This window comes from Convolutriloba macropyga, chromosome 10 (assembly GCF_964194025.1).
Source record: "Convolutriloba macropyga chromosome 10, txConMacr16.3, whole genome shotgun sequence".
NCBI classification, from domain to species: domain Eukaryota; kingdom Metazoa; phylum Xenacoelomorpha; order Acoela; family Convolutidae; genus Convolutriloba; species Convolutriloba macropyga.
In genome coordinates this window covers 62,093,740-62,109,092 of record NC_134477.1, presented here as the reverse complement: position 1 = coordinate 62,109,092, position 15,353 = coordinate 62,093,740, and the positions used below count along the sequence as shown (strand labels likewise).

The 15,353-nt window shown below is 37.8% G+C and overlaps 2 protein-coding genes across 3 annotated transcripts in view; both read right to left on the bottom strand.

The window, feature by feature from the left end:
• Positions 1 to 15,353, bottom strand: part of LOC142348258 (calcium load-activated calcium channel-like) — a 520,926-nt gene that overhangs the window by 404,495 nt on the left and 101,078 nt on the right. The gene's annotated exons all lie outside the window — the stretch shown is intronic.
• Positions 1 to 15,353, bottom strand: part of LOC142348252 (TBC1 domain family member 19-like) — a 60,269-nt gene that overhangs the window by 39,720 nt on the left and 5,196 nt on the right. Inside the window, exon 4 of the mRNA XM_075399546.1 lies at positions 6,240 to 6,348. Within this exon, the coding sequence (XP_075255661.1) occupies positions 6,240 to 6,348 (109 nt within the window). The remainder of the gene's footprint in view (positions 1 to 6,239; positions 6,349 to 15,353) is intronic.

Sequence of the window (15,353 nt, the reverse complement as noted above, 5' to 3'; positions counted from 1 at the left end):
ATCGAGGAAGAAGAAGCAGTATGCTGCAACTCTAACCAGACGATTCCGCTGAAGCGTGCAATGTCGATGGGACATTGAATTGCTGAGTGCAGATCGGTTTGCAACGCATGAACGATGAGAACGTTTGAATTTCGTGCCTTCAAGATGTCCTGACTTGGCCAGTCACTGTTTGGTAACTATAGAAAGGAAGGACCGTTGAGCCATCGAGAACTGCAGTTCATCTGTTTAACTTCATAGCCTCTTGAGCCATCGTCGGCTGGATTGTCAGCTGAGCTGATGTAATTCCAGTCATGTGCTGTTGATAAATCAAGTATCTTCCCCAAACTGTTAGCAACAAATATGCGATGACGTATCTCTGGGGTTCTGAGCCAATAAAGAACTGTTGTACTATCGGACCAGAAAACTTTTTCATTAATGTGAATGCCGTGCTCTTCTGTCACGAATTGTGCGAGCTGAGCTGCTTAGACGGCGGCTTGCAACTCGAGATTTGGAATTGTCATTCTTTTGATTAGAGCTACGCGGGCTTTTCCCATGATGAATTTCACCTGAACGGTTTCATCAACGTATTCAATCCTAAGATACGAAACTGCTGAGAGTGCATACTCCGACGCGTCTGAGAATGTATGGAGAGCTGTTTCCTTTATTGCTTTGTTAATGAATAAACAGCGAGGTATTGAAAATTTGCGGAATTCCCGTAGTTCATTTTGCAGTTGAATTAGATCTGCAAATTCATTGAGGTCCAATGGTTTGTCCCACTTTGGTCCATGATTCCAGGCGGCCTGCAGACTTTTACGAACTCGGATGGTGAGCGGTGCTATAAAACCTAGGGGGTCAAAAATGGATGCGACAAACCGCAGAAGTTTTCTTTGGGTTACCATAGTGTTATCCAAGGGAAACTTCTTGAAAAGTTTCTTTTCGATTACATAAGTGTCGTTTTTGCATTCCACGGTAATCCGAGGACCTTTTGAATTTGAGGTGAAGCTTCGTTTGTGTCTAAAAGTTGATCCCTACTGACTTGTTGCAAAAATGCAGCCGAATTAGAATTCCACTTGGTGAAGTTAAAACCCCCAAGAGACAGGCAAGCTTTAGTGCTGCTCATTATGTTTACAGCTTTTTCAACGTCGTCAGTGGAAATATACAAATCGTCCATGTAGATATTGCGTTCAACAATATGGGAAACCTCAGGAAAATGTTTCTGATTATCTATTGCAGAACGACGTAGAGCGTACGATGCAATGCAAGGTGATGACGTTGCACCAAATATGTGGCTAGTGTACTCATATTCCTTTATTTTGCCGTTGTGATCCCACAAGAAACGAAGATATGAACGGTCTGAAGGAGCAACTTTGAATTGCATAAACAGTTGCTCAATGTCGGCGGATATTGCGATGACTTTCTCTGAAACGCAAAATAATCCCAACAAGATTGCTGAGCAAGTCCGGGCTTTTCAACAGATTTGAGTTGAGAGATTGCCCTTGAAAGATGCTGGATGCGTTAGTCACCCGTCGAATTTTTCCGGGCTTATTTTCGTTTGAGACCGGATGATGAGATAGATAAGAAACTGACTTTGTGTTGTCGGTACAAGGATCAATTTTAACAACATATCCGTTTTGCGAGTCCTTTTGCAAAGTCTCTTCATATTTTTCTCTTAAAACTGGCTTCGTGGAAAGCTTTGCTTTTAGCTGCTTGAACTGTTTCTCAGCGAGCCGTCTGTTATTCGGCAATTTTGCGTTCTCTTTCCACAAGAGACCAACTTCGTAATGACCATCCTTGAATCTGGTTGTGGATTGTAAAATTTCCAAAGCCTTTTCATCGTTCTTGGACAGTGCTTTTTTCTTTGATGCAATGCCATAATTTTCGATCTTCATCCAATCCTGAACTTTGGTGAAAAGTTCGTTGTCCAATTGGCCATGGGAAAAAATTTGGGTTTTGAGAACTGGATTTTGCTCATCTGCAATTATGTTGGTCTTTCCTGCACAAGTCCAACCTAATGGTGTCTTGACAGCCCAAGGTGTGTTTTTCGGGCCTTTAACTATCTCATTGTAGTGGATTAGTTCAAGGTTATCAATTCCAATGATTATACACACTTGATTTTGTTTGACATTTGGAAACGTGATGTGTTTAAGGTGATCAAACTTACTACAAAGTTTGTTCAGCTCACTGGTTTTAACTGGTGTCATATTGAGATCTGGTACTGCTAGCACATCGATTGAAACTACTGAGCTATTCTGAGATCTGTATGGCTTGATTTGGACAGAAACTTGAGAACAGTCTATTTCTCTAGTTGTATGGTAGCCACTGATAGGCACTTTAGCGACTGTATTCATGTCAATCTCCAATTCTGATGCTGCAGATGTAAGCAGCAAGCTTTGACAACTTCCGTTGTCTAGATACGCATAAGAATCAAGAGCTTTTACACCATTGGAAAGTTCAACCGGAACAAGGGCTACTTGTCCTGTTCCATGTAATTGAACGGATTTAACGGCCGATGGCGGTTTCACTCTCTGATTATTGTCTCCAAAGCTCTCATGGAGCAGAGTATGATGCTTTCGGCCACAATTGCCAGTTCGACAAACATTTCTTGAATTGCAATGTTGAACATGATGACTGCCAAAGCAGTTGAAGCAAAGTTTTTGACATGTTCTCTCCGATCGAAAGGAGAGAGGGTCTGAAAATGAGAACATATGTAGAGATATTGACAGGTCTCATTACTGGGGCAAACAACAGTTCTGGAGGGGCCTTGTTTGTTACCGTCTGAAAAGGAGCCACCTTGTTGACCATTGCTTGTCGTTCTCGTAGATGAGGGCAAGGGACTTTGAGTTTTCTGAATCCATGGTTTATGGGCAAAGTTTGATCTTCCATGGCTGGGTCGTGTTATGGAAATTGGCGCTGGCAAATCTCTACAAGCCTTTTTCGAACAAATTTTTCGAGGGCATACTTGTTCCAGTCCAGGCGGACTGGTGTCGGAAGTTTATTTAATGCCTGATTGAGATTTGTAGTAGAATTGATGTCGTGATTGAATCCAAGTTGTTGAAATGTATCCACTAGGGTCAAGAGAAAGGCTGAAAATTGGGTATAACTTTCAGGGACAGTCAGATTAGGTGGTTTGAACGGCGAGAGTTTATCAAGAAAGGCATTTACTATCCGGTTTGGGTTTCCGAAGTGTTCCTCAAGACGATTCAACGCTAGGACATACAGACTACCGTTGCAGCCGTATCCATCTATTAAATGCTTTGCCTCTCCAGTTAATAGCGATTGAAGATGTATCATCTTTTCTGATAATGACATAGGCGAACGATCTATTGTGGCTTGAAAAATGCTGAACCACTTCATCCAGTCAAGTGGGTTGCCATCAAATTTTGTTGCCTGCAACTTGGGTACAGATTTTTGGAAACAAGTGGACATGGAGATGGGGTTCTCATATGAAGCAGAGCCAAGTGTAGCGGACGCCGACGGATCTGAGAATTGTTGATTGGAAAGGAATCTCCATGATGGATTAATGTTCGAAACATGAAATGATATGTCCTGGTTGACTGAACTATTGTTTGAATTGGCAAGAAACGGTTCCGAAGACTAGGCACTGTGAACAGGATTTCCAGATGAAGTAGCCGTTGAGAAACCAATATTGGATTCCATATTAGCCGGCGGCGAAAAGGAATTCGATTGAACTGAGCTAGCGGGCGCTGCAGAGTCCGACCAAACAAGTTGACCTGACACTTCGTTCCCAGCGGATGCTGAGAAATATGTAGACGTCCTGTTAGTGTTAAGAATGGTTGGGTTACTGCTGCTACTATCAAATGTTACCCTTAAGTTGCCTGATGAAATATTGCTTACTTCTGCGCTTTGAGTTTCTTTTTTGTGTTTGCGGAGGGCAGCGGTTGTTTTTCGAATCTTGAATCTTAGTTTGCTAAGTTGAAAACAGAGCGTATCTGCGTCTTCTGATGGTGAGATGTCCAAAAGCTCTTGAACGGAGTTGTCGAGTTTCTCTTGCAGCTGTTTAATTTCGCTCAATGTTTCTTCTAGAGTTACAATGTCCTCCCCGGAATCGATTCCTGAAACAACAAATTCGATGCAGGATTCAATTTCGCTTTCAAACATTAGCTTTTGGTTTTTAATGTGTTTCAAATGAGGATCAACAGATGATTCTTCGTTTTCACCCATTGCTGGTGTTTATGAACTCGTAGAATTTACCTGATGTTTAACTCTTGTTGACTTTCCGGTTCGAGTAAGAACCATTAACTCTGTTTTGCTGAGTGGGTTTAGAGCTTTGAATTTAATTTAGCCACTGTTATTAGCATTGTTAACCAAATCTCAAGGCCAAAACTTGTTTATTTAACTACCGGTTAACAATTACCTACCAAAGTGTACTAAACCCTACCAAAACGTTGATACGGTACTTTACCAAAACTACCGAACCTTACCAAACCTTACCGAACCTTACCAAGCCTTACCGAACCTTACCAAGCCTTACCGAACCTTACCAAGCCTTACCGAACCTTACCAAGCCTTACCGAACCTTACCAAGCCTTACCGAACCTTACCAAGCCTTACCGAACCTTACCAATACCTACCGAACTTTACCAAGCCTTACCGAACCTTACCAAAACTTACCAAACCTTACCAAGCCTTACCGAACCTTATCAAGCCTACCGAACCTTACCGGAAACCATCAAATACCAATACCAGAATGATAAAGTCAAAATCTACCAAATAACTACAGTAAAATCCGGACACAAACCGAGGTTTATGCCAAAACACGCGGTACGAAACGTTGGTTTTTCCAATAGCGAAATAAAATTTTAATGGCGGTATCGGAGCAATAAAACAAATGGCTGAAATTTTTTGCAAATTGTTAACACGTCCAGAAAAAATTCTCTAGGTGCGAGAAAAAAACAACGCTGGGGAAATTACTGGCGAATCACCAGAGTCAAAGGAAATAAGAATAAGGTAATCAAGGGAGTCCCAGATATAAACTCTCTGTTGGGAAATTTTCTTCTCTACCCTGATCACGAGAAAAAAAAATTCTCGAGAAGGAAATTTTAGCTGTCCATTCTTTCGTTGGGCGCCAGAATGTTACGTTGGCCGCCTTAGGAACTTTGTGAGATTTATTTGATTATTGAATTAATAAAGGATTACATTGGTTTAGTATAAATTAATCAGTTTCCAGTTTCTAGTTTTTGTTAAATTGACTGTTCTTCACGATTTCTGATGTTGTTATGGCTGAATACTTGCATGACTTTTCTTAACCATGTCGAATCAGTATCGGGCACAGATGGTAAATAGTGCACATATGGCAAATAATCCACTGGGCATCAATGTTGATGACAGGCACAATGACACTAGAAAAATGTATCACAAAACTACTATGGAACGTACATCCCAAAAAAACAACAAAATGTCTGCCAACATGCACATTAAACTTTTGCATTAAACTTTTGTCGCACAATTTATCTATCCGCTACCATAAATTTACTCAATCCTGATCCATCAAACCTAATCAGTTCATGCGCTTCACACAACGCCAGGAGATTACTAACGGCAAATTTCTGTTTTGTTGACATTTTAACTTATTGATGTTAACATTTTTGCCGTTCAGTCTGACTGATATTCTACTTCAATCCAAGGATTATGCCTTTGTATTGAAATGCGAAAGAAAATCTATTTTAGCTCGCATTTTTTCCAAAAAAATGAATCTTTTTTGGATTTTAACTTTCAAACGTTTGATTAACGACTTGTAATTGTGCATGCGCATTACTATTCCAAACTTGAAGTCCACAATTGGACATCTATTTCATTATTCCAACATTTTATTATTGACAGAATCAACAAGATGAAAAGGATTTTAAATTGAGCAGAAGCTGTTTCATAGTCCCATGGTCATACTTGGACCAGTCACTCCTGACGTTAGCAAAGCTAGGTCAGTAGAAGAGAAAAAACCGCATTACATAGAAAAGTAAAAAAAAATGGGACAGCCAATTCTATATTACGGTAATTTGATAAGGTAATTCTAACTACCCTTTTCATAGGTCTTTAATTAATTCATATACATTAAAACAGAACGTACACTCGTTGTATATACAGCATACTGCGAATGCATATTAATCCATAACTTTGGTATCACTAAGTGATATAACATTAGAATGAAAAAGCCAATACTTTTTGTTGGCTCGTATTATACCTGATGACTCTAGACTGCCTTGCCTGTTTCAATTATGACATACATGTATCATCTTTCTCACCTAGAGGTTCACCCTCCTGGCTTCTTCTTGTGTTCAACAGGCCACCCGGAGATAGAGAGGAGGCAGGACAGACAGCATTGGCCGACATTGCCTTCACTTCTCTGTACACCTGAATCACAACTTCAAAATAAAGCAAAACTTGACAAGGAAACTTGGAAGCTCTTTAATTGTTCATCAATGTGTACACAAGTGGAATAACACTCCACAAAGGCATTGACACAGAGTTGGGAGGGCTGCATGAGAGGAGGTCCAAATCCCCAGGTGGAAGTGGGAGTCTGGTTGTGGGGGGGGGGGGGTGAGGAGGGGGGCTTGAAATGGTCTCATCAAAACAGTTTCGGTGAATCGCATTCTTAGAGACTAGTAAGGCGTGAAACTCGAAGAGAATTTAATGCCATCTAGGCGCTACCAGTTTATCCCTTTTTAGGACGTACGTTTTTAATAACCGGTTAACAAATAGTTAATCTCGCAACATGAATACATTCCACTTAAGAAATTGGGAGCCCTCAAAAACTGTTTTTATTCTTAGGCAGCACACAAAACATGCATATTGGATTTATATGCAATTTTGCCAGTCTGCAAATCATTGTTAGAGCACTGCTGTGTATTTATTTCTGCTACAACTATTTCAATATTTTGACAATCAACCTAATTTACGTAATTCAAAATAAATTTAAAAATTTGCAAAATTTCAGCGCTTTTCTGTTAAACGAGTGCGGTATAACTTCAATATCTTTCTAACAAGCGGAAAAAAATTGTTCAAATAAAACTGAACAAAGTTCTTGGTATACAGACTGTAGCTATTAGTCAATATACTTAATATGACATCAGGTATCACTAGAAGCTATGTTGATGCTGAGGAGATTGTGAATTGAAATGCGATATTTTAGAATCTCAATAGTTCTGAGGTGGATCCCACAAATAAACAGGAAAACCAAAGATTGCTTCAAGCGAAAAAAAACGATACGTCCATTTCTTGAGAATTCAGATGTACTACTCGCGAAGCTTTTAATCAAAACTGCAGAAGACAGAAAATATTCTGTGAAGTCTCCGCCGATCACAGACAGTGAAGACTATACTTTTTTTTAAGAAAAAGCAAACTCAAATACTTTTATCAGTCTTCTACTATTCAGCAAAATGTGTATACCATTGACTCCGACAAAACTGTCGTAATAATTGAGCCCGTCTTTAGCATTTTCCAGATTCGGTTAGTCACAGAGGTAGTAAGTCCGCTTCGCGCGCAAAAAAAGTAGCTCTATATATGTAATCTTTAAGGCAATAAAGAGAGCACTCTCGAAGCCTGCCTTGGACTTGGCATTTTCCAACTTAAAACGAGCTCATCAGAAATTAAAACAAAAACTAACTTTTTCTTATAGGAACAGACCTCATTATAATAGGCGTAGACCAAATAAATTGTTTCATAGTAAGCTAATCCATTTGAATACAAACACACCGACTATCCGCCGCAAAAAATAAAGACAATGTAAACTCTACTTTGCACCACTTGATTTGCAAATGAACAAATACTTTCTTTACAACAAGAGAACAAACGCAAAACGGAAAGTATGCGACCATACTATAAGGGAAATATCACAATCATAGATTAATTCCACTTTTACTGAGCGCAGCCTTAAAATTGAAAAGCCACAATTTTCAGGAAAAAATCATTTCTTCAATAGAGGATAGAAGTTCAGTGATCGCCAGAATAGCATTTACCTATCACTTGATAGAAATCTTACAACAAGGACAATTTTATTCATTCGCGACCCTATAGTTCGCCGACATAAAATATAATTTATTTCGCCCTCTCTCAAACAGTCTACACTAATTTCTAAAGGAAATTAAGAGCAAATCATACAGCACAACCACCACGCCAATTTAAGCAACCGTCATTTGAACTTCTTAAACCGAAGGATTCCAGAACAATGTATATCTTTCTGAAAAACGACGGCCACAGATAGCGAATAAACTTAAGGGACACACGAAGTCCTACAATTATTGAATGGGTGTAGTCATCGTCGTTTTTGTTGTAGCTTGGTTTAGACATAGAAAATCAAGGAAAAATAATGTAAATATACATATACAAAAAACAATGACTGGTTTCCTGAAGGCCAGGTATGAATAACAGAGGTACCCTCAGAACTTAATATAAAAATTCAGAAGAGCAAAAAAACATAACGTAGAAAATCATACATTTAAAATGCATTCTATAACAGCAGAAAACACCTCTGTAGAAACGTCTCAAAAAAATTTTACTTTAGAACATAAAACACAGATGAACATTTTAACTGTCAAGAAGATTATATAAATACACATGCTACACCATGGAGGAACTTCTCTTACTATTCAAACAAACCATCCCCTTCTGCTTTGCCAACAACGTACACCACCTTCTCCCAACAGCAACAGTCTCAACGCTCGACCCCAGAAACGGTTATACCGCACACAGATTATTCAGGACGAGTACGGATGCCATTTCCTTACTCAACAGCTCATAGAGTCACAATCGCCAATACACCGATATCAAGCCCTTATCCTCCTATTTTAGTCAGGCTATTGTCCACCGATTCCTACCATTACACATACCCGACGCATCAGCCATCAAGACCCCCAGATAACTATTCTACGCACCCGAACAGAAGAGAACGCATCAGGCGTTAAACCCCCACCCGCCTATATATTAACCCCTGACCTGGCTCCTCTGCCTACGCACATCCATCCTTTAGCACTCCACGATGACCTCCGACATCGGCATTAACGTCCAGACAAAACTCATTTCTCCCATTCATTTTACGTACCATCAATCCCCTCCAGATAAATATAGCACGGGATTCATGTAATGGAGCACATCAATTATCTTCTGCTCCACCCGACTACCCTCTTAAAGCCACCGCTGTCCACTGTAGTAAGACAAGGTCGAGAATCAGTTCATTGAAGAAGGCCGCGATCGAGACCTTCCTCTCGAGTGTATTCATTTTCAGCTTAATCCAAAATTCATTGAAAAATTTTGGCATACCTCTAAGTATTTCCTCGAATTGTCACATTATGTGAATGATTATTAAAACACAATGTTGGCCCGGGAAACAACTCCATCGTATTTAACAAAAATCACTTCCTATCTTTTGTTTGGATCCCACTTAAATTGAGATGGATGTCAATAACCAACCAGTCCAATCGTGTAAATAAAACCAAGCTCAAGCACAAAATGCACAAACACATGTTGGTTTAATACCACTTCACCCGAAAGATCCTCCTTCTCCATATTAGTTCACGGATGCAGTAAGGTGAATACTACAGTCACTTCCTCCTGCTTTATGAATTACTCATATATTATAGAGCCGCAATATCGCCAAGGCCCGTTAAGGAACTTCAATTCCATTCGGATTTTTTCTTCTTTTTCGAATACCTATATGCCTAAAATCAGCAACCTATACTGGCCCCAATCAAATTTTTCCCATGCATTGAAGGCGGGTGACTAAATGTATGTCGGGCCATACAGTTAATTTGTGCAACCGCGATTGGCTTGCAGACAGATTCGCGAACCGCACCACTTCCCAGGGAGAAAAGGGAAATCTACGACCACCTTCGGGCGATAGCCCCTCATTACAAAAAGGAACTGTATCCAAAAGCTCTGGCCACCCGCATCGCACGTCATCCTGCGCTGCTTGAATAAATGCAAAATCCTCGAAACTGAGCGCAGGTTTTCGATTTTCGGAACCGGAACTAGTGAGAGACAAATTTCATAAGCAGAGACACAGTTCTCATAACCAGAAACTTTCCTCGCATGCTTTTCCAAGTTGTAACTCTATTGAACTCTCTCAATTTCTTCGTCTGTTTTGTTCGCGAACCAGGCTTGAATTGCATATGAAACTACTGGACACACATTTCCTGCTTACGCATTACGTTTTGCATTTGATTTCGTAGACACCGATGTGTTTACTTTTAAGCACCTTTTTCCACATAAGGTTTTCAGGTTAACTTGGGCGACATGGTAATGCCAAGATCTTTTTGTTCGCTTTGTACTCTAATTTTTCGTTGTAGAGGCTTATCTTGCGTTTATCTGGACCTTTGATTGGTAAGGGGTAGCAGTTATCTCCGTTAAATTTCATTTTAACGTTCAAAACGCCATTTTCAATTTGTGGTATTTAATTTTGCATAATTTCAGTGTTCGTTGCAATGAGCTTTAAGTCGTCGGCATAAACGATAGCTTCACATTTAGGTAAAAAGACTTTAAAAAACATTATTTTCCCAAATGGTAAATAAATATACATGGGCAGCGCACACTCTTGAATTGTCACTAATTAATAGCTTACAATTACTTTTTAAAATCACATTAAGAACATTAAATACTGAACTCATAATATATTTAACCAGGGTCTTCCTTGAATTGTACCATCAACATTCTTATATTTGATTTTTGCTGTGCATTGTTGTAGATCTAAAAAACATTGCGACAAAAAATGAATTTAAAATCCATTCCTTACAATACTACCATCCAGTGAGACTGAGGATGATTTTTGTACTAAAAGACGCATTTCTTCTAATGGAGTAATTAGCGATTGGTATTGCTAATCCGATTCTGTTTTAAAATGCTCTCATTTCCTTCTCAATTGAGAATCCGACATGTCTCTAGCCAATTCTCTTATAGAAATTTAATTGGGCAGATCCAGTTCTCCTTTTTAATTGCCCCGAAGAATTATATTTAGCACAAAGGAAGCTGGACTTTGCTTTACATTTGACTCATACTTAAACTTATTGTCCAAAACTACTGCAAGATGTTTTACATCCTTGACTTCCTTTATATCTTGATCATTAAAAATGAGTTCTTTACGTACACCATGGTTTCCAAAAACCGTGAAATTGTTTTGGCGTGATTCATTTTCGATGAGTGAAAAAAAGATTAATCAATACTTTTGATAACGCAGTTCTCTAGTAGTCACACTTACATCACTATTGTGATTACTGCTATTAAAAACTGTCATTGGCACAATGGACAACTTAACAGTTTGCTTATGTGTACATACTAATTAGAAACAAGCTGAACACAAGCAGACCAAGAACGGTTCTCCGCGGTACTCTTTTTTTCAGAATTTAATCAGTCACTGCATATTTTTCAAAGCAAATCTGCGACCAGTCATCTACGTAGCTACTAGTTATTCTATCTGCGTTCATGAAAAATCCTAGAGAAAAAAGTTTTCCTTAGAAAGATTTTATGATCTATTGAATCAACGCTTTTGATAAATCGAGAAAAGCAGCAGCTGCAATTTTTTTTAGTTCAAATCTTTAACAGTTTTAGTCAATTAAACAAGAGCATCGATAATTGATAATTCTTTCCAAAAACAAAGTGTTTCCGATAGTAACTGGTTTTTGTGTATTAAATCGAAATCTTGGTTTTTGAGTGTTTTGAAAACTTTTCCTAAAGCAGGTGTTAGTGAAATTGGTCTGTAATTAAATTGGTCTGTGTAACCTTATTTAAAATGTGGAGTTATGTTCTTAGGGCTGCTAAGATTTTTTTGTATCTTAAGATGCTTGTTGAACGTTATTGGTTCGGCTAAATGCATTGCACCATCTATAAGCACCCATGAGGGTTTTCTGAAGACCCTGGGTTATCTTGGGATTTATTAGAACTTTCAAGCACTCCTGAATAGCAATGTACCTAAATTCGAAAAGGGTTTTTACAGACGTTTATGGGACCATTTTCGTTTTTTAAAAAAATAAAAGTTACCAAGTTTACAGAAGCTGTAATTCAATAAGTTCACAATTTTTTGTCTGTAACTTGATGCCCAAAAAGAGTTCTTAAGTAAAAAGATACAGTTTGTTTTTTTCGCGCTCCTGGTTTCGTTGATTATACTCCATTTTTCGCTCTCAGTTGTGGAATTGAAGATTAGTTGTTGCTGAAATTGTTCAAAGTCATTCAGATAGCTTTCATTCAATGATTTTTTATAAAAGTTTGAAATCACTTAACATTTGAGCAAAATTTACATCTTTCATCTTAACATTAAGTGTTTCAGTTTTCCTGCTCACAAAAGATTGTGCTAACGAGATGGGTTTCTCGTTTCTGATGTAATTTGTTTTTATGGGAGCATTTCATGGGAGCATTTCAAGTAAAAATTTTAAACACTTTTTCTGGATAGTGGTAGTTCATAAAAACTGCTGGCCAATTGTGTGAGTTTAAATGTAGTTTTTGATCATATATTGTGTTCTTCGCTGTTTTTTTGTTACTTTTCTCCGATTTCCTGTATAAGATGACATATGTGAAAAGTGATCACTTCTTTTGGGTAAGTCACCAGAAAAATTCACCATATATGGTTTTTAATGAGTTGTCCGTCATGATTTCTTTAACCTGAAGAGAGAAAACATTCAGTATCTGTCAATGTAAGAGGGATGGGATGGTTCAACATTGAAGGTATAAGAGTTTTATCAACTATTTTTTGGCTTCCTTCCGCAGACTGTCCCATTTTGGAGTAGTCGTAGCAATAAAAGTCAATTTATGCTGCCGTCTAATTGTAAATGATTTGTACACATTCTGAGGGGACAAATTACTATGTTTGGCGAGCTTTTCAAGTTATGTTAGTGTTATGTTGTCTTTCAGAAAATTGTTGCAGCTTTCATTCAATGATTTTTTATAAAAGTTTGAAATCACTTAACATTTGAGCAAAATTTACATCTTTCATCTTAACATTAAGTGTTTCAGTTTTCCTGCTCACAAAAGATTGTGCTAACGAGATGGGTTTCTCGTTTCTGATGTAATTTGTTTTTATGGGAGCATTTCATGGGAGCATTTCAAGTAAAAATTTTAAACACTTTTTCTGGATAGTGGTAGTTCATAAAAACTGCTGGCCAATTGTGTGAGTTTAAATGTAGTTTTTGATCATATATTGTGTTCTTCGCTGTTTTTTTGTTACTTTTCTCCGATTTCCTGTATAAGATGACATATGTGAAAAGTGATCACTTCTTTTGGGTAAGTCACCAGAAAAATTCACCATATATGGTTTTTAATGAGTTGTCCGTCATGATTTCTTTAACCTGAAGAGAGAAAACATTCAGTATCTGTCAATGTAAGAGGGATGGGATGGTTCAACATTGAAGGTATAAGAGTTTTATCAACTATTTTTTGGCTTCCTTCCGCAGACTGTCCCATTTTGGAGTAGTCGTAGCAATAAAAGTCAATTTATGCTGCCGTCCAATTGTAAATGATTTGTACACATTCTGAGGGAACAAATTACTATGTTTGGCGAGCTTTTCAAGTTATGTTAGTGTTATGTTGTCTTTCAGAAAATTGTTGCAGGTTTTATCAGAACCAATAATTGAACCCAAAACTCGATTACTTTTAATATCATCAACATATGAACCCGAAAAACTTTGTTCGCCTTCTGAACAAACTCAAGTTCTGTAATGAGATGACATTTGATCACAATACAATAACCAAATGCATCGCCATGTGCATAGAGCTTATCTAGCACGATTCATAGTGATTCAATGCTACCGGCCCCATCACCGTCATCTGCGTACTACTTTTGAGCCAAATATTGTTCTTCAAGCATGTCGATGAGAGGAAGTGTAGCCACTCCGTACATTGCCATGGCTATTGGATCACCTTATGTTGTTCATTCCCGAGACTTGATTACTCTTTTATCAAGAAAAAGATCTGATGGGGTCTTATAAGAGTTTCTGATGTTTTTTAGAGCCAGATCTCTATTCAAGCTATTAAATGACATGCAGTTGAAGGCCTTGATTTATGATCTGAAGGCCTTGATTCATGAGTTGAGAAGGCCTTGATTGCTTTTGTCGTTCTTCTTTCACAATTTGCATTCCAGCTCAAAGTATTCGCGACCAACAGACCTGAGAGCCAGCAAAAATTCGTTAAAGAAGAAAATCAATCAAAAAATGGTTGATAAAGCAGGTTCCAATACAGCTTAAAAGCTTAAACTGTTTACAGTGGTAAGAAATATTGGAGGCTTCACAAATTTTATTCCAGATTTAATTTGGGTCTTTTCCATTATAGCACCACCTTTTTTGTATGTTTATCATAATTGATGGGGGGCTATGATGAGAGAAGCCAATATTTTTTTACCTGTTCAAAGAATGTCAGGAATTTTAACTTCTAGCTTTGAAAATGAGCAAAATCGGAAAGAACTGTGATAACGGAAGAAAAACAAAGAAAAACACAAGCGGACCAAGAACGGTTCTCTGCGGTACTCTTTTTTTCAGAATTTAATCAGTCACTGCATATTTTTCAAAGCAAATCTGCGACCAGTCATCTACGTAGCTACTAGTTATTCTATCTGCGTTCATGAAAAATCCTAGAGAAAAAAGTTTTCCTTAGAAAGATTTTATGATCTATTGAATCAACGCTTTTGATAAATCGAGAAAAGCAGCAGCTGCAATTTTTTTTAGTTCAAATCTTTAACAGTTTTAGTCAATTAAACAAGAGCATCGATAATTGATAATTCTTTCCAAAAACAAAGTGTTTCCGATAGTAACTGGTTTTTGTGTATTAAATCGAAATCTTGGTTTTTGAGTGTTTTGAAAACTTTTCCTAAAGCAGGTGTTAGTGAAATTGGTCTGTAATTAAATTGGTCTGTGTCACCTTATTTAAAATGTGGAGTTATGTTCTTAGGGCTGCTAAGATTTTTTTGTATCTTAAGATACTTGTTGAACGTTATTGGTTCGGCTAAATGCATTGCACCATCTATAAGCACCCATGAGGGTTTTCTGAAGACCCTGGGTTATCTTGGGATTTATTAGAACTTTCAAGCACTCCTGACTAGCAATGTACCTAAATTCGAAAAGGGTTTTTACAGACGTTTATGGGACCATTTTCGTTTTTTAAAAAAATAAAAGTTACCAAGTTTACAGAAGCTGTAATTCAATAAGTTCACAATTTTTTGTCTGTAACTTGATGCCCAAAAAGATTTCTTAAGTAAAAAGATACAGTTTGTTTTTTTCGCGCTCCTGGTTTTGTTGATTATACTCCATTTTTCTCTCTCAGTTGTGGAATTGAAGATTAGTTGTTGCTGAAATTGTTCAAAGTCATTCAGATAGCTTTCATTCAATGATTTTTTATAAAAGTATGAAATCACTTAACATTTGAGCAAAATTTACATCTTTCATCTT